We start from the raw sequence: 20140 nt of genomic DNA, 5'->3' as shown, positions 1-20140 counted from the left end.
AATTCTACTTGGTCTCTCAACCCAGAGTGATCTGCCTTGACCTCTCCTGTGTTCTTATAGCAACTGCCACCCACTTAGAACTTGGAAAGCTTTCTCTGGCATTTAATTTATGTCTCTGGAGTCCATTTCACATGTCAGTTCTATCACTTGGCAATAACTACCCAGAGCTCATGGTGAGAAAAGACCAAATGTCCCTGGGAAAGAGTGGTGTGATCAATTAATGGTATCTGTCCCAGACTCATGACGAATGAGGGGAGCACAACATGTGTGCTGAGTTTATGCTTACTACTGACCTTGGCCTTGCATCTTGGTGGACTATAAGCCTGGTCAGCATGGCGTATGCCTTACACATGTTGAACATCCCATATTGAAAGATCTACAGGGGCCCTTAATACCTGTTGATGGATGGATAGATTGATTGAAGCAGTATCTGCAAATACTCTTGATCCGATTTAATATGCCCTTGACATCTTTTCATTCTTCTTTTCCCCTGTAGGCGTCTCAATAAGAATAAGCTCCAGGTCCTTCCAGAATTGCTTTTCCAGAGCACACCGAAGCTCACCAGACTGTGAGTAGCGTTGACTTGTGTTTTCCATGTGCGCCTTCCCTGGCTTTAGTGGTGGGCAGGTTGTGTACCTTCATGTGTGGCTCCCCCTGCCGTGGGGGTCTGGTGACTCCGCCCTGGTGTGGAGACTGGAGCAGGGCTTGGAATGGGGGCCCCACCCCCACGCCTCCAGGCCTGGCTTCTTGTCTTGCTTTTAGAGCTCAGTGGTTTGTGTGGCCAGTGAGGTCTAGTGATGAGTGGTAGTGGACCCTCCCATTGCAAGGAGGGGGGAACCTTCCATTTCACATGGGTCTGAACTTACTGTAGGGAAATTCTGAGGGGGGTTTTGGGTGAGTTGATTCACCTGAGGTTGCCGGTGGTCTCAGACAAAACTGGTTAGGCTAAGCTTTTCAACCTCCCTGCCTTACTGGCTAGAGGAGCTCCTGCCCATTGCTTGCTACGTAGCATTTCCAGTCCTGGAACTTGAGGGGTCTTGAGATCTATGGTTTGGTGGGAAAAGAAAGAAACACCTTAAATGTTGTTTTATCTTTTAGAATGGTCCAGAATACAATGTAGGGGGAAGGGTTGGAGATGTCCTGTGCATTTATTCATTTTGAGGGTTTGGAAGCTTGGGAGCTGGAGATGCATGGTGTGGCAGAGCCTACGAGTTGTGTGTTATGGGTATCCAGTGACACTGAACAACTCCATGACTGTGACCAGTGTAGATGCTGGGGTGAACTGGGTAGCCCCAGGCCCAACTGTGGGCAAGGAGTAATGACTCTGTCTGCTTGCTTAGCACTCAGGCGCGGAGAGTGGCAGCCTGGCTGGGATGGGGGCTCTAGTGTTGTGACCACCATTCTCTTTCCTGATGGCTGCGTGCAATGCCTACTTATGCAGTCACACAAAGCGCATAAGGCTCTGGGATAAGCTGGAAAATAGGAAACACATGTCAATGTGTACACTAAGGAGCGAGCTCTGAATTAGAAGTATGTATTTAGATGTCTATACACAGACTATGCGCATAAATGTATTTTCAAAGGAAACTTCTTTGGAAGGAGAACAGGCGGGGGCTGGTGGGTGTTCTGGTGGAGCAGTGTCCTGCCTTCTCTAGGACACACCTGCACTTTGTCAAGGTCTTCTTGCTGTGCACACTGTTTCTCTGTCAGGGCCCACCTTGCTGAGTTTGCTAAAAATAGGAAAGGGCCTGACCCCTTTCCAGCCCTCTGGTGCTTCCCCCTGGAGCGAGCACAGTCCAGCAGCCTGAGTGTCTAGCAGAGCTGGGTAAGCATGCCTAGCGTATGTACCAGAAGCCATCCTGAGTTAACTTCTCCTTCCCTGTAAGGTCATCTGTTTTTATCCACAGGGGTTTGATACCCAGACCCCCATGGACACCAGAATTCCCAGATGTTTAAGTTATGAAATGATGTGGTATTTGCATATAACCTATGCACATCCTTCTTCCGATCAGCTCTAACTGGCTTATCCTACCTAATATAATGCAGGGCTGTGTGAATAGGTGTTAGACTGTGTTGATTAAGGATAATGGAGAGAAAAAAGTCTGGCCACGTTCAGAACAGTTACTGTTTTTCTGAATATTCCCAATTCGTGGGTGGCTGAATCCGTGGATGCAGAACCTGCAAACACAGAGGACCCACAATGCAGCTCTTCCCTAAATGCTCATGAAACAGCCAGCTCTCCACCCAGCATTGCCTGGTGGCCTTTTAAACTTGCACTTACCAAGTGCCGCAGGCTATCTCCTGTTCATCTGGAATCTCAACACCAGTTCTGGAAAGAGGAAAAGTGCCTGGGGGTGGGAGTGGGGCGCTAGGGCTGCTCTAAGGCTGTGAGGGGGTGGGGGCTAAGTCTTTCAACTGCCACCTGAGGCCAAGTCTCCCTGTGGCCATCAGGCAACACCCAGTTTCCACAGGGCTAGTCTTGATTCAGACAGAGGAGGGGGTGATAACAGGTCTGGGGTGCTGAGACCAAGCACAGAAACCCAGGGCTCTATCTGAATTGCACTTTCTAACTGAGAGAGCTTGGGAGAGTCACTTTCCCTTCTGTGCCTAAATCTCTCCATTAGTAAAAGAGAGATACCACCTCCTTTCTCCCTACCTTGCAGAGGAGCTGTAAGGGAGGTGGTGGTGCCTGCTTGTTTTCTAGGGCTTAAAGCGTCGTGAAGTGGAGAGCCAAGATAACTGCTGTTACTCTTCAGTTCCTGTCTTTGCAGCCTGTTTCCTGTCTCTTTTCCCTGGGAGGCATGAAGAAACTAGGAGTTGCAATGATCATTGAGATAAATTACTCTGATCTTTTGTTTCCAGCCAGAGACCTGCAGCTGGGAAGACAGGAAGGACATTTAACACATTTTTGTAACTGTTCCTGGCCTGGCACAGAGACTGACACACATAAGGCACTCAGGCAATGATAAGTGGATGGTAGGTGAATATATGAGTGACCTAAGTCCATGGATAAGTGTCTCAGAGAGCTTTCATTCTTTTACCCATCATTCGTTCATTCGGTCGTTCACTCATTCATTTCTGTGTTCAGTACGCATTTCCCTGGGTGCCTGTTACAGCCCAGCTTCTGTGCTGGGTACAGAGCTGTGTACACGAAGGCTGTCTAGCTCTCCATGTGCCCTGTCATGACACATTCTGTATGGCTGCCAAAAAGCCAAGAGCTAAATATAATTTTTTTTTTTTTATTGAAGCAACTATATTAACCCAGGTTTGAGCTATAATCAGCAATTGCTTTTTCTCTTTGGGCTTGATCTTTGATTTTTCTTAATGGCCCCATTATGTCTTTGTCTTATTTTGTCAGCCACTCCAGGGCCTTTTTGGAAGTAAGCAGGGTACAAATTAGAAATCAATAAATGTGCAATCATGAGTGTGTGTACATATGCCACTGGCTCTGTTTTAAAAGAGCACTGCATCTCAGCAGACGCAGCGAGCATTCCCCAGGAAACCTCCACGTGGCTTCTGTGCAGCTGACTCTTCTGTAGAGTGCTGTGTGGTGCAAGCAGCCATTATGAGCACTACTTTTCTCTTATTCTTAGACTTACAGACAAAAGCTGCTTAATTTTCAACATTTATTCAAAGAATGCCTTTTGGAAAGGTGATAGTGGTATAAGACGACATGTTTGGAATAGTGATGGGAAAGAGAAGCAATATTTATTGAGAACCTGTGTATGGTAGTAACTCTACTAACCAGCAAGTGCCAGGAATAAAGTAAATTTACCCAGAGAGAAAGTCTATCACTGCATGTAACTGAGAAGTCTAGGGGTAGTTATGGCCTCTGGAACAACTGAATCCAGGGGTTTGATGATCTCCCTCCATTCCTTGGAGCAGAGGATGTGAAGCAAGACAAAATGGACTTACCACATGCTAATTTTACAAGCCCAGAGGAGAGTGCCTTTGTCATCATCCAGTGGAAGAGACCTGAGGGTAGGCTCTGATTATGCAGCTGAGTCACCTGCTCGTGTCCAAGCAAGTTGCTGTTGCCAATAGGATGGGGTCCTCCAACTGATTGAGCGCCTTCCACTCTCGTTTGGGGCATTCAAGATCCAGTCTATAGCAGAAGCATTGTCTAACTTATCCATAGTTGTGTAGCCAGGAGACAGTGCAGCTGGGCCTCAGTGCACATTTGCGTCTCTGTGAAGTCCTTACACTTCCTCCTGTCCCACACTGCTGTGTGAACTTAGCAGAGAGCTGAAGGCCTCCCTGAAGGACTGACAGTGGTCTGCTGACATGCCACTGCTTCTCCCAGGCCTTTACTGGATGCCCCACTCCACCCCCTCAGATCCAGCACCACCTGATTCACGGGTGCATTGGTGGCACCTCTGTCCTCTTGCTCTGCTCTCAGGCACATAGAGCGTAGACCATGAGATCCTAGAACTAGGACGCACTCTGAGCTTTAAATATCACAACGATCCACAGATGTCAACAAGACCTCTATCATGTCTGGAACACTCAATAAATATGAGCTCACCCCCATCCTCACAGACGTTTGTCAAAAAGCGTAGGGAATTGCTTCTGCTCTTTCCATCCTCCCTGGAATCTCACCCCGAGCTGAGGAAGGGAAGAGGCAAAGGGCTGCCAGTCATGTGCCATGAGCCCTAGGGCAAGCTACTTAACCCCTCTAGGTCTCAGGTTCATCATCAGTAAAACAACACAGCTTACATCTACGGTGTCGTGAGAACAACTGGAAACCATCCAGACATGGTGCAGTACTGAGTACCTCACAAAATCAGTGCCCGATGAAAGATGGCTGCCGTTAAGTTTGTCGACTGACTGATGGGAGCCGCGCATGTGCTGGGGCCGTGGGGTCTGTGGCGCAAACATTTCAGCACCCGGGAAAGAGTCCAGGCCCCAGAGTTGATGAGAGTTGGATGAGCATTGTGAGCTGGTGGGGAGACCAGCTCCTCACCCTGGCTCTGCTGCTCACAAGCTGTGTGGTGCTAGACCTTTACCTTGTCCCTGGGCTTCAGTGGTCTCATCTAGAAAGGAAAGGATGGCGAGCGGGTCTGTTACATGACCTAGAGACTGCTAATCTCTCCTTTTTGCATGCACTTCCAGCTTTTTCTTTCACCTACACGTGGGAGAGGCAGTGAAGGATTTCTGGTTATTAAATCCTAGCGATAATGTTGCCAGAAATTCTTTAGAAGGAGCAGAAGGGAAGTTAAAAACAGCGATTAAAAACCCTCTGCTGTTGCCTGGATTAGAAGCTTTGGAGGGGCTGAGGGATACAACTGCATTTGAATTTGACCTTGCCATAGAAGGATGTACAGACCACTGGGGTCCTGTTGGCCCACCTGTCCCAGATTCAGGTCCAAAGCGTCTGTTCAGTATTTGGTAACGGTTTAAAATCTCTAGCCGCAGAGGCAGTTATGCTAGCGGCTGGACCAAGTCTCTAATTACTCTTCACTTGGTTCCATGAGGTATTTGACAGCTTCAAAAACATGCTGCTGGGGTTAAACCTGCTGTCACTCCCTTGGGGCAGTAGAGTTGTGAGAGACTTGGGAAGTTAATCCCCCAGCAGCAGAAAACAATATGAAATTCGGCCAACAAATTCAGCTCCAAGTCACTGGCCGTTATCATGGTGGAACAGCATCCCTGGCCCGGAGCAGAAGAGGCCACCAGACTTCAGCTTCCCAGAGACTTGCTTCCCACCAACGAGCCCTCCTCTGAATGCTCATTACTGCTCTTTGGTACCTTGCCTGTGTGTTTAATGTTTCCTTTTACCGCCAGCATCATGAGTGTGCTGTGTCACTGACGTAGACCAAGCACGTTTGTGTCTTTTTACAATGTCAGAATTTATTAAATAATCGATTCACAGGCTGCCCCACCGCCCTCAGGGCAGGTCACTGAATACGTGTGGGTCACCTAGTGGTCAGACGCTGGGCAAACACAGGCTCCTCATTCCAATCTTAATGTCTGATGCCTGTAACGCTCCAGTTGCACGTACTTCACACAGTGACGTTTAAACAGGTCACCGAGAGACTAAGGAAGGGTTGCAGCCGCCTCGGGGTCACAGGATGCTGTGCCAGGGGCACAGACACAGGGAGACACAGAGTCAGGGTCACTGGAGGGTCAGATAGGATTTTAACAGACCAGTTCTGCAGAGTCGTCACAGCAGAGGCGCCGGACAGAGGATGGCAGCGTCAGTGACAGAGTCAGCCCAGGTGTCCGCCTGCAGCAGGCCGCGCCTGGTCATCACAGGCAGGAGAAGCCACACGTGGTCAAAGCCCTGTGGGGACAGGAAATCAGAGGCTTGTTGCTGTGGCCAATTTCCCGGGCAAGGCCTGTGATGAGTGACCAGGTGACGGGTCAAGGTGCCACTGTGGTCTGACTAGGGGTTGGGGGATCCTCTTCTCATGGGGCTCGTGGGGTTGATGAGCTCCTGTGTCTGGGGTTCCTGACGTGATCTGGGATGTCCCTGCTTCCAAGTGCTCCTTGATTTAGTTTGGTAAGTTATCATGTGAAAGTTCTTCCTCAGTCTGTGCCTGGTGGTGGCACTGGGCAGACGGTGGTGGTTTACTTGCACAATTAAGGTGTAGACTCAGCCCCTCTCGGCACCACACTCAGCAAGGAGTAGCTCATGGCAAATGACTGCTCACAAACTGGACTCAGGTTCTGGCACAGCCGAAACCTGCTGTTCTCCACCTTGAAGAGTAACTCAGAGCAGGGCAGCGCCTGCTCTCCACAACCAGGGTTGTGCCTGCCTGCTTGGACCCCCTAACAAATGAGAAGCTGCGTTTAGGAAAGTACCTTCTCTTTAGGTAGCTCAATATGAGAACAAGGGCTTTAGAGCCCCCCCAGATATGGGTTTGGATGCCTCTTTCTGATCACCCTGAGCAAATGACCTCAACTTTCTCCATCTGATGCTAGCTTTAGCACAGGGGCAGTAATTATAGCTGCCATGTTCGTTTCCCAGGGCTGCCATAACATATCCAGAGGCTGGGTGTCTTTTTTCACAGGACTGGAGGTTAGAAGGCCATAATCAAGGTACTGGCCTGCTTGGCTTCTTCTGGTGTCTCTGTCCTTATTCGTGGATGACTGTCTTGCTGCCCTTCACGGGATATGCATGCCCCTGGTGTGTCTTCCTGTTCTCATAATGACACCAGACATACTGGATTATGGCTTCACCCTAATGGTCTCATTTTAGTTTAAGACTTAATGTCCAAATACGCTTACATTCTCAAATACACTTATATCCTGAGGTCCTGAGGCTCGGGGCTTCAATGTATGAACTTGGGTGTGGGGCCACATTCAGTTCTTATCAGTTCCAGGGAGTATTACATATTTACTTTGGGTCAGGTATTTGGCAAAGTGTTTCACATCTACTGTCTCATTGTATCTTTTAGGAGGTAGATACGCTGTTATCTCCACTTTAGTGATACAGAAACAGTGTCCTAGAGATTTAGATAGTTTGCCCAGAGTTCCAGAGTCAGTAACTGGCCAAGCCAAAGTTCAAACCCAAACTTGCCTGACTCAGTGCACGTCCTAACTTCAATTTGTACATCACAGTCATGAGAAGGTATTAAAGTGCCAGGTGCCTGGTAGGAGTGCTGGTCTCCGTGTGCCTCTGAAGCCCTAACTGGGCACAGCTTTGCTGAGTGACTGGAGCCTCGCTCTTCTGGCCAGTGCGGGCTGCCAGGCAGAGGTCCCTTACAGCTGCCTCAGTCTTCCAGTTTTGCACTCAACTTTAAAACATAACTACATGCAATATGTGTCTCTATAAAACTCTGCACTGATGTGAAACAGTGCTATAAATGTGAAAAACCAGTGGAGAAAACAAAAACCATACTAGCCAATTTTCCAGCGGAGTTGTTATCTGATGTGGTGAAATGATAATAGGCTGATGGGAAAACCAGTCCATAGGATGCTGGGGCCTCCAAGAAGGCCAGCCTGGAGCTGGATCCCAGAAGCCTGTGTGGTCCTGGACATGCTTCTTTGCCTTGCTGGGCTTCAGTCATCTCATCTAATCTAAGGAGGACAAGATGGAAGTTGGTCTGTTACATGACCAAAGGCCATTGAGGCTGGTGACAGACAAGGCCAACCTCACCATTAAGGCATGGGGTCATTTTTTCCAGGTGCATAGCCCCTCACAGCTCATAGAAAATGTCTCTGCAAACCACATCTCTGTTTCCTCCCCTTTCTCTCTGTCCTCCAAGCCCTGGATGCTGCAGTAAAGTAGCTCTCTACCCGCTTCATGGTTTGCTCATCAACTCCAAGTCTTCAAGTGCTGGGGGACAGGTTTCATTTTAATCTGTGTGTGGACAGCACATGGATTGCAGTTATGCCCTGTCACTCTTGCCAATTCTGTTTTGGGAGAGCTGCACTCTGTAGTACCCTGAGCCCAAGCCGTAAGAAAAGGCATGGAAAATGTCCTCTCTTTTCTCCTCCCCAAGGATAGACCCAGTTGTGGACTTACCTATTGCATTGATTACAAAGTTAATGTTTCGAATAGTCTTATAACCTATATGCCATGCAGTTTTAGAGTTGGATAAAAGTTATCTACACCAGTGATTTTCAAACTTTACTGGGCTCTGAACACTTGGGGATCTTGTTTAAATGCAACTTCTGGTTGCATCAATCCTGAGTGGGGTCTAAGAATCTGCATTTCTAACAAACCACCAAGTGATGTTGCCAGCCTGGGACCACACTGTGCAAAGCCAGGGTCCAGGAGACAGTTGACTCTCAAGCTTAGTGTATAGGGAAAAATCGCACTTTAATGCTGATCTCCAGGCCACCTGCACAGGAAGTCTGGCTCTCTAGATCTGGAGTGGACTGGGGATATGAATTTGCAAATAGGCATTCCAAGTGACTTTGGTGTCTGTCACCCATAGGGCATACATAAGGAACACCAATCTAGTGTAGCCCCTATTATTATATGGGTTTTGGAGGAGAGAGGAACCAAGTATCTGTTGAGAACCTACTATGTGCTGGATATCTTATTCATATGCCAGCTTCTTCTGTCCTCCTGAGAATGTTGCAATGTAAATATTTCTGAACCCACCACACAGATGGTGAAACTAAAGTTTGAGGAGCTCAGGCACCAGGAAGAAACCTAGGTCACCCCAACCCCCAACTCTATATTCTATTTCTCTACTTTACCATGTGCCTCCTGTGCTGAAACCCACCTTAAAGATAGAAGACAGAGAGAGAAGATAGAGAACAATCCATAGATTTATGAAGATTTCCTGACTCCCTATTTTGGACCTAGACACTCATATGAACCATGAGCACAAGCTATCTGAGATTTCAGATATTAAGACTTGAAACATTGAAAGAGAAAAATTTATAGACTCAAATGCATGATAGCAAGTAGACCTTGCTGAATTCCCTACAGTTTATCACAGGTAGAGTTGTGTTTTACATTTTTAATCTCTTTAGCCCTTTGGGCCAACAGAAGAGTTTTCTAAAGTTATCAGGCACACTGAGAACATTCTGCCAACTTGGAAATTGTTTGAATCTTTTTTTTTTTTTAAGAAGGAAAGAAAACCAAGCTGTGACTTTACAATGCTTTGGAATTACAGAATATGCTTGTAATTTTTACAATTCTGCACAGACTTCTTTGCCACATCTGGTTGATATTACTGACGGGGATATATGGGGGAATAAACCATGGGTTGGAATGTGAAACATCCCACAAAATGAGTTTCTTATAGGTTGCTGCATAAAACATTTTGAGTCTCCCTCTCTTTGGAAGGGTAGCTTAAGTGATTTCATGGATTTAGTATTTTCTTTGGTTTGAAGGTAAGGGTTTTTGCTAGTTTACTTGGTGGGGGTTCCAAGATGGTTTTCTGAAGATGTGTGTGCCATTCTCAAGTTGTACCACAAGCCAGGGTGAGAAAAGCCGCCCTCCAGAGAAACCTGACCGATCTTTGAAGAGTATCACAGTACCACTGGATCAGTGGTCATACCTGTGATCAGGAAACCCTGGAACCAAGTGAATTGCTGTAGAAAAGGGAAGAATTGGGCAAAAAGGGTAATGTGTGTAGGGCTTCAGAAGACCTCCTGAACCTCAGCTGGTGATGGTGGAAGGTGAGCTCACGCCCTCGCACATACCACAGAAGCCTTCGTACATCAGTGCCTGGGAAAACACAGAAACAGAACAAACGTCAGCTGACACCTGGAACTCTCTCAGTCCCCTGTTGGTGACTTTCCTTCCCAGTTGCCCATAAGAGAACTGCGTGACCAGGGACAACTGAAATACTGTTGGACACCTACTGTGTGTGCATGTCACTCCAATGTGCTGGCTATTGGGATGCTGAGCATGGAACCCAGAAATGTCTAATCAGAGCCCAGAGGGTGTGAGTGTGGGCTTCCTGCCACCTGGCTCCTTCTCAGACTTCCTTGGCTGGGCCCCACCTGGGGAGTTGGCTCCTCGACAGCAGAACCCTTTCTGCACAATACCAGGCTGCTCTCAGCACCCCACGGCGTGTGGCAGAGGCAGCCAACCTGGGCGGGGTTTTGTGGCAGCACCAAGGGCACTCAGATAAGGGGTGTGCTGCGTTTTAAGTAGGGGGACCAGGAGCCAACCTTCACACACCTTGGCATCCTCATTCCCGTACGTGGAGGTAGAAGCTGCCCAGGGAATTAAGCACCAGGGAAACACCACATCGTGTATAGAAAAATAGTCTTTGAGGTGGGCAGACTCCAAACACACGTTCTTTAATTATCTGAATGATGCAAATGTACCCACATCTAATAATCTTGAAATATTTGTTCTTGAACTACATTTAGCATCAACAGAAACATTTGTAAAGAGCCTAATCATCTCCCATTTTCAACCAACATTTGGGAAACTCTCCAGGGAACAAACAGAGTTTTAATAAGATGTGCCAAATTCTAGCATGATTTCAAATTAAACACACACAAAAAGTCCGTAACTGTGTCTTTCCTGTAGGTGCTGTATCCTGGATTTGAACACTGAATTCTGTTGGTAAGGGTTACAGTTCATTTACAAGTTCTGGAAATCGAGGCCCGTAATGGAAGTGTCAACACAACATTAACAACAGCAAAACTATGACAACATGGGACTGTCCACACCAAACAGAAATAGAGAAACTTAAGCAAATCTCGTGCTTCTTGCCTGAATTGAGTCTGCTGGACCAGAGTTTTTGATTCATGGTTTAGAATAACATTCTAGTGTTTTCTTCATGCTGTATCTCTTCCCATCAGTTCTTTCCTAGTCCTCCTCACCTGCTCAGAGTGAGGAAGCCAGCTTGGCAGTGTGGCCTCCTCTTGGTTGGCAGTGCCCATTGCATAGCCCAAAACTTTCCCAATGTTGGCTAAGTGGACTATCCTGCCATTGAGCTGATGTCTTGGCCTCTCTAGTGTGTCTACAGCCCCGGACATGAATTTTCCATCAGTGAGTCAGCTTTTGATTGAAATAGGCACAGAATCACACCAGCACTTCTCCAAGCAGAGGGAGCATCTTGACTTTGTGAGGACTGTGTAGCTGCTGAGGGAGAAAACTGGGAGAAGGACAACCTAGGACTGCTCCCTCCACCTCAATCCCATTTAATCAGGCATTTTTGAAACTGAAGGCTGTGGATCCAGGTGCTCAGAGAAACCTAACTTCAAATTTTTTTTTTTTTTTTTTTTTAAGATGAAGATCAGTGTTACCCAATTAGAAAGAAATGCTGGCTTATGGATTTCATTGTTGCTACTGGGCGATCATCTTCCTGTGTCTCTATGTCTCCTGCTCCTCCCTTTAACCACACACACGCATGCATATACCATACCATACCACACACATACACACACCATGCACATACCCACAACATACCAGACCACACACATACAACATAGCACGCCACACCTATATACACAGCATGCTACACCATGCACATATATGCATTATACTATATCATGCACACAACCTCCCATACCATTTGCATCCACATCTCATACTGTAGCACATCCACACACAAGAAACCTTGTCTCTATTGGAGAATTGCAGACAAATAAAGTGAAGTTCCCCCAGGCTCTGAGCTGAAGCACAGATATAGTTACACTTTAGTGTAGGATGCCTACTGTTACATTAGCTCAGTTATTGAGCCATGTGACCACGAGTCGTTGGGGTTTGGAAGGCAGTGGAGTGGGGGTGCTGGGGAGCCTTTTTTCCTTTGGCTCATAATTGGTGTTTTTGGTACATATAGATGGTAGTGGCAGATTTGTGTCAGAGAGTAAATTGTTACTGCAAATGTTTTCTAGTCTCTGAAGAGAGCCTCTTCCCTGGAGGAGATGCACATGGGTCAGGCTTCTACCCAAGACCTTCAGGGACTTTCATTCTATTTTAGAACTCAGGACAGAGTGTCATCTACCACCAGATCCTAAGGGCTCAACCACTGAACAAAATTACCTCAGGAAATGATCATTATGGCTTACTTGGCTGATGGCGTTCACTGCAGACCCCCTTCCCTGTGTGAGGCACTTCCTTTATCTAAATGAGAGGGAAGGATGGGGATCATTAGGTCTAATGAGCCTGGAAAAGCCGCGGCAGGGAGAGTCAGGGAGTTGCCAGGGAGTGCTCCTTTCCCTTTTTCTCCGGAGTGGATGGTCAGCAACATGAGTGGTATAGGGATGGGTGGACTTTGTCATCACTGCCTTCATCAATTTGTCCGGCGCCTTCTGGTGATTTTGCATAGTCCTAAGAAGAAACCCCAAGCTCTGCATTACATCATCTGGCCCTGGCCTCTTCCTGGTGCCATCCCAGGACACTCTCCACCACATGCCCCCTCAGGGGCCTTCTTCCTGTTGCTCCAACAACTCCAGTCTCTACTTGGCCTTGCTGTTCCTTCTGCCCAGAACATGCTGATGCCAGCTGTCAGCATGGCCCGATCCTTCTTAAAATAGTCATGGTGGCTGCTGGCTTGTTGACTGCAGTCAGCTGCCTCTGCGTCCAGCATGTGGTGGGTCCTCGATGAATGCTCTGGAAATGAGTGAATGAGAGAAGAAATCTGCTCTCTCTAAAATCTGCCTTTTCCTCTCACTGTGTGGTCAAAGGCACCTTCTGTTGCAAGCCCGAGCTCTCTCCTCATTGCCTGCAAAAGCCTCAAATGACTCGTTAATGGTGTGCACGCATATTATACACACACACATGCACACACACACACGCACACCCGTGCACACTCACACGAGCACATGCACAAGAAAGGATAAAATAAAGCTCACACAGCAGGGCAGGGTGTCACACGCCCATTGAGGGTCTCCACAGAGAGGGAAGCACCCTGCTAGAATCCTCTTCCATCAGATGTGAGATGTGTCCAGCACTGAAAACTCAGAGAAGAGGAGTGTTGTTTTTGATGCTTATTTCAAAGATCTGGGAATAATATTCTGTGATACAATGAAATAAAAAGATAAACTGTGTTGGCTTCATTTCCAGGCCTCATTGATTTTTGACTTCTAATGGGCATTGAAAGGAATTGTCTAGCTCTTGAAAGCCTCAGCTCAGTGAAGGTTTTATAAAAACAAAACAAACAAAAAAGACCAGTAGGGACTCAAACTAAAACCAAATCTTATTCTGAAAAAAGAAAAAAGAGGTAGATTACATTAATTTACTTAACATCGACTTAAACCTCCAAATTATTTTTTTCCTGATCTGAGATCTAAACCAGAGGTTGTTTGAAAGACATCTGGTGAATTAGTCCAAACCTGAAAGGAACCAGAACCACACTGGGTCATCAAAATATTAATGTTTTCCAAATGAACTTGCTTGGAGTCTCTGGCTTGGTGCTTCAAAACGCTGCAGCACCAACCTACTCTTTGCCCCTGCCCTCCACATCTGTTATTTCTTTTTCCTAGAAACCTACAGTGTTCGCAATGGCCTGGGCCCATGCTGGACTGTGGAACGAGTGCTCTTGAGACCCTCCTAATTGATCCCATGTTCATAAGATGCTGCTGTTATAAACCACCCAACCCCCTCACCATCCTAATCCATGCCATGAGGAAGAGAGGAGGCATCTTTTCATTGAAAATATATTCATTAAAGGAATGGGAAAATAAATGGTGACAGAATGGAAAAAAGAAAACCTGGAGTACGAAAAGGGGGAGGAAGGAAGGAAGGAAGGACGCATAGTAACAAAGACGTGAGCATCGAGCAGGAGTCTAAGCCAGAGACAGAGCAAAAGAGGAGGAAGAGGCAGGAGAGAAAACAGGTCTCTTGGGGGATACACCTCTGTGTGGCTTTGTCTTTGCTGGCTCCTCCCAAGACCAGTTAAAGACCTGATCAGGCACATGGCTCTCCATTCTGTGCCAACCTCTCATCTTCACCACAGCCCCTGAGGGGATAAGAAGCCATCTTCATAGAAGACGGAAGCTCAATGACACCTTCTGGAATGTCTAAGCCAATGCTCTCATTTTACAGGGGGAGAAAGTGAGGCACAGAGCAGTAGGAGACCCCTCATCTTCAGCCCCCAGATTACTGGCCCGAAGCTGTAGGCATAGCCCAAAGATGCCTGCCCTTGGTGGCCAGGAGTTTTCATTAAGTGATCAGGAAGCCATTTGCAGATGAGCTGGCAACTGTTGCTTGCCTGGTGGGGTGGCTGGGATGGCAGTTGTCTTACAAGAAAAGAGATCGGGGGCTGGTATAGTGGCACACACCTGTAATCCCAGTGACCCTGGAAACTGAGGCAGGAGGATTGTACATTTAGGACCAGCCTGGCCACCTGAGCAGGACCCTATCTGAAAATGAAATAAAAATGGCTGGGAGTGCCACTTAGGGGTAGGGCAGCCCTGGGTGCAATCCCCAGCATCACAAAAACAAAGAAGAAAGAAAAGAAGGACAGAAGGAAGGAAGGAAGATGTGGACCGAGACACTGAATCTTCCAGCACCTTAACGTTGTACGGCTCAGCCTCCATACCTGTGAGAAATGTTTGTGTTCTTTATAAATCACTCAATCTGAGTTTGAAAGAGTTTGCTGGGGAAGCTAAGGAACAGCCATTCTTACCTAGAAAAGGGCTGGCGGTGGTTCTGCTAGAGCACCGTGGCCACCTCCACGTGGTCACTGTCACGGTGCACCTGAAAAAGGGAACTGGAAGGATAAGCTTCACAGGAGAGCCATTCCAAGGAAGAAATTCTGAGAGCAGACACCAAAAGCAAGGAGATGCTGGCTCTGTAAGGCTCCCGTCTCGGTGCTGGCAGAGTGCTGGTGCCCACTGAAGGAAGCGGCAGGAGGCAAAGTCCTCCTGGGGTGGGGTGGCAGAGACTGCTGCCCAGGAATGCCACCTTCAGGGGATGACATGTTCTTACGTGTCAGTTTCGACCCCTGGGGATTTCCGAGGTCCTAAAGCTAGAGTCAGCTTTGAATCAGCAGAGGCAACAGTTTCTTTCCTATCCAGCCAGTCACTTTTACAAGGAATCTGTGCATTTAAGAAAAAAAGAGCCCAGTGTAGTATTCATAAGCCCACAGCCACTGAGGTACTGACCGGGCTCCCAGGGTGGGCAGGGCCACTGCACCCTGCTTACCTGCCGTATATAACCCATTTACCTGAAACTAATTAGCCCGACTTCAGTGGAGTCCCAAATTGCTATGCTAATGTGTAGCCCTCCCTCCCCAAGAAGTGTGATTTCCAGGCTCAGCATGAGGGACTTCAATAATATCTCTTTCCAATGATATAATTTGATTCCTCCATGGGAGGCTGCTTCGGTCCTAGCTCACTTAGCACTAAATCTCTTGCTAGATACTCTCATTACTTAATCTTTTCAGGCCCCAGACCAGCCCTGGCCTCTTATTTATTTATCTGGGGTCCTGTTTACTTCCCTGTTGTAAATTACTTCTGGCTCCTGGCCATCTGATTGCTGCAGTGATACACTAATAGCTGAGAGCTACCGCATTTGCTTTGTGTGATGAGGCAAATAATATGCTTAACTTATGGGAGAGAAAGGCACCCTCCATTTATTTCAGTGGGGGAAAGATTACTCAGGGGAAAGGGCCAAATCATTTACCTAATGGCTGCTGGTAGAAGTCGGTGTAATTACTGACAGAATTATGTGAAACAAATTGTCATGCCCATAAATCTAAATCTCTGGTTCTCAAAGGCTGAGAGGGAATTTGGGCAGCTTGCATAGACTCTGACTCTCTAGAGGGTTGGATTTTCAAGAGAGAAATAACCCCCTGCTTTGCTTGGCAAAAGGAACGTGCCCTATAGTAGCTTTGTACCCTCCCAAAGCCAGGGTTAGTAAACTACAGTTTGTGGGCCTGGCAGCCCTCTGCCACCTGCTATTATAAATAAAGTTTTATTGAAAGACTGCAAGATCCATCATTGACATGTTAGCTAAGGCCCTGTCTGTGCTGTAAAGGTAGCGTTGTTGTGACAGAGATCGTGTGGGCCCTAAGACCAAAAATGAGAAGGTTCACAATCTAGCCCTTTACAGGAAAAACTTACCCGTCTTTGCTCTACTAGTCAAAAAACTGGCAATAGATATCCTCCATGGAGATGGAGGGATTCATTGGGGTCACTTCTGTAATGTTTTTTTCAGACAGTTCCATCCAGTGGTGAGGAAGTGGATAGGGAAGTAGGGTAGTTCTCACTCACTCTGTCTACTCCTGACCTGTCCCTGCCATCTGGTGGCTTAGTAGTTATTACAAACCCACTTGATAGAAGAAAAAACTGAGACTCTGGAAAGTGAAGTGCTTTGCCCAAGCTCATTCAGTGAGGAGACTCATTCAGAACCAGGATTCCCACCTTGCCCATCTGGCTCCAGAATCTGTCTGTTTTTAGTCAAAGCTCACTGCTTCCTGGGAAAAGAAGGAGGTAGTCCCCAGAGAGGAGGACTTAACCAGGTCTTGCCTGCCTCTGCAGAAGAGCTGCTGAAGGGGGCCCATGAGCAACAGAGCAGAGGGACAAAAAAGGGGTCCCGATTTACTTGGTCCCCACGTGTGGGGTAGAGAGTGGAACAGTCCTAAGAGTACTTGATCGTGGAGGGAACCTTCATGAATGTCAGTCACGCAACAAGAGAAAGACAGAAAGGAGAAGGCCTGGGTGGTAAAGGATTGTCCCATGGCCTGTCGCCTGTGCAGGGCCTTTGGTGGAGAGAGAGCACTGCCCAGCTGGGTTCCTTCTCGGGGGGCAAAGCACCAACTCTGCATAACCAGTGGAGAAAGACAGCCTTGGCTCTTGGGTTCTGTAGAAGCAGCTCTCAGGCTTTGAAGTAGATGGGAGCCAAAGCAGATTCCTGAACTTCCCACATGGTGTGGGACTGGTGGCAACTCTATGGGCCTGTGGGCATCTTGGGCTAAGGACAGGACTCAGAGGTGCCTCTTGCAGAAGAGTCATTGGGCTCAGAGCCCAGGAGGACAAGAGGATGTCATGGAAATAACCAAAACAAACAACCGTGGGGCAGAACCTTCCCTTGCTGATTGCTTACAAAGCACTAGAATTACTCTTTATTCCATAATCTTCAGAACCTCCTTCAATCTTCAGAACCATCCTGGGTGGTGCCTATTGCTGTTTTACTTCATCGTAAAGGAAAGGAGGCCCTGAGATGATCATTAGTTGGCTCATGCTAACGTGGAAATGGTGCATGGGGCTGAGGACCTCATCTCTGCCATCCCATGCAGTGGAGGTGGGAGCTGGCGAGAGCTGCGGACATGCAGCCCAAGTGTCCTGTCCCAGCCGGGATATGTGGGCTCACTGTTTGGCCTTCCTGAGCCTCTGAATCCTTCACGTAATGGGTATGCAGCAGCCTGAGCTGGGGAGGCGATCAAAGGCCGTGGCACACGAAGCAGGTCTGTGGGCCGGTTCACAGTAGGAGCCCTGAAGGCTCCCCTCTGCTCTCTTCCTTCTTGCTACTACCAGCAGGACGGAGCCAAGCCTTTCCCTTGCTGCCCTCTTTGTCCTGGTACTTGGCTGAGCTTGCAGGACGTGGGACACACCCCCGCACCCCTGCCCATTAGGCATTTACTGTCTCCATGCAGGTTTATGGACCATGCAGCCAGGGGCAGGGGGCACCCAGCCAAGCACGAATGGAGCCAGTGGCATTTGCACAACATGGGTTTCAAGGGAGCTGCTTTTTCAAAGGAAATTTTTAAATTCATTTATTTTGGTGGCACTTCAGGTCTATGGGATAAACCACAGAGAGAGATTTGGAAATTGGCAGGTGGGACGGTGGGGGTGTGTGTGGGGGGGCTGTCATTTCTTTTGATCAAACTGGGAGGCTCTTGGTTTAAACTTCTCTCCTGGAGCTTGTGTGGATTGATGTGCTGATGAGTTGGTCTTCGATAAAAGAACTTAAAATATAAGAAAATTAATAGTTTTGTGTTGTACTATGTGCAGGGCACATTTTTTCTACAGCAGCCTCAATTTCTTCTCCCAATCTTATGTGGGGACGTACTCGTCTCCTCTCCCACTTGACCTCAGGGGAAGTGCTTAAAGAACTTCTGGTCGTAGAGGGAAGAAGCAGGCAAACCAGAGCCTCATCATGCATCTCAGACCCTGCGTCATCACCCTGCAAGGAGCAGTGTCCCTTCGCCTCTTCCACCTTTCTGACCACAGCCCTGCTGCCTGTTTAGAAGCTGGAAGTCACCCCAGGGGCCATGCGTGGCCTCGCTGGGTCCGACTTCTTCCAGTCCAGAGGAACTGGGCTTGGTGGGTCCCTGAAGATGGCCAATGACAAAGGAAGAATGACCCTACAGGAAACAACAGGACCATGCAAAGCCAGGCTGTGGGATGCCCACGAGACCACAGGACCCAGATTCAGGGCCTGCTCGGTCTCTCTCCAGATCTTGTCTCTGCAGTATCCACTCTCTCACGCGTCCCCTTGTGATGAAACTTTGCAGACTCACCGTATCCTTATAGCTTTGTGATCAGAGAGGGGGCCTTCGACCGTTCATACTGGTAAATCCTCAGAGCAGGACTCCTGTGGGACCCACCTTGAGCTGTGTGCTCTTCTCTGCACCTGGCATTGCAACCAGAGTCTGGGGCCTACCATGAGCCCAGTCTGTGCCACCTGCCACCTTTAGTTACCAGAGGAAGGAGACGGTGCTGTGGGCACCCAGACTGGAGGAACATGCCTCAGGCAGGAGGGCTCTGACGGGGATCTGTGCTCGAGGTCACAGTCAGCCTGTTCCTGGAACCCTGGGCTTCTTTACGCCCAAAGCATGCTTAGAGCGCCTTACAACTTCCTCCCGGAGTCCTCCCACCTGCAGCTGTTCTCAGCATGACCTGAGCAAGAGAGACAGGGGCAGTGGACACCCTGGAGAAGACAGCAAGCTGCCCCGGGGGGAACTGGGCAACACAGGACACGCCAAGGTGTAAGCCTGGCAACGGATGTGGAGCGGGGTGCGGACCAAGGAAGGGTGCGCCTTGCTCCCAGGTCTGCGGGACAGCGTCCTTGGGGCCTGGTGGGGTTTTGGAGATTGGAGGCTTGACAGGGTCTGGCTCCCCCTCTGCCTCCTCCAGCTTATGCTCCGCACTCCTTTCTGTCCTGCTGCAGCAGTGTGGGCTCAGCAGGTTTTATTTCCTCTGCATCTTTCATCCAACTAACTCTTTACAACTCATCCCTCTTCCTCCGGGAAGCCCTCCCTCCCTGGCCACGCTGGCCTATCTACTGGAAAGAGTTCCTCCAGCTCCAGCCTCCGGGGTGGCTATTATCTGAGCATCAGTCTCACACCAGCTCTGAGCCTGCTGCTTTGCCTGTCTTTCCCAACAGACAAGGCACGACTTATGATCAGAATTGCATTTTGATTTTTAATTAGCAGGACTGAGTACAATGCTAAAATAGTTTTAAAAGAAAAAAAATAGTTGTTAGTGGATCTTTTGTTTTTTGATTTTATTTATTTATATGTGGTGCTGAGTATCGAACCCAGGGCCTCACACATGCCAGGCAAGTGCTCTGCCACTGAAGAACAACTCCAGCCCTAAATAAATGAATGGGAAGTAGTGCTATAAGAGCAGATGTTGATCTTATGGAATTCATTACCTGACTTAGAGGCATTCAAAATGGAGGATACAAACACCAGCTTCCCAAATGTGGAGATGTGTATTTTCCAAATGTGTCCCATCCTATTAAGTGTTCAGCAAAAATGTATCCTGGTTAAATACATTTGGAAAATATTGTACTGAAGGAAGTATGCAAGTTTTCTTACTTGTA

The 20140-nt window shown here is 48.0% G+C and overlaps 1 protein-coding gene across 3 annotated transcripts in view; it reads left to right on the top strand.

Moving 5' to 3' along the window:
• Slit3 (slit guidance ligand 3) overlaps positions 1–20140 on the top strand; it is a 579498-nt gene that overhangs the window by 109865 nt on the left and 449493 nt on the right. For all 3 annotated transcript variants that reach the window (XR_007109040.1, XM_047554975.1, XM_047554973.1), the window contains exon 4: positions 497–568. Coding sequence is in view for 2 of the 3 variants with exons in the window: in XM_047554975.1 (XP_047410931.1) it covers positions 497–568 (72 nt within the window). In the remaining variant the exon portion in view is untranslated. The remainder of the gene's footprint in view (positions 1–496; positions 569–20140) is intronic.

Source organism: Sciurus carolinensis, chromosome 6, assembly GCF_902686445.1.
Source record: "Sciurus carolinensis chromosome 6, mSciCar1.2, whole genome shotgun sequence".
Classification (NCBI taxonomy): domain Eukaryota; kingdom Metazoa; phylum Chordata; class Mammalia; order Rodentia; family Sciuridae; genus Sciurus; species Sciurus carolinensis.
Note: the sequence above shows the minus strand (reverse complement) of the source record. Positions and strands in the feature narration are given on the sequence as shown.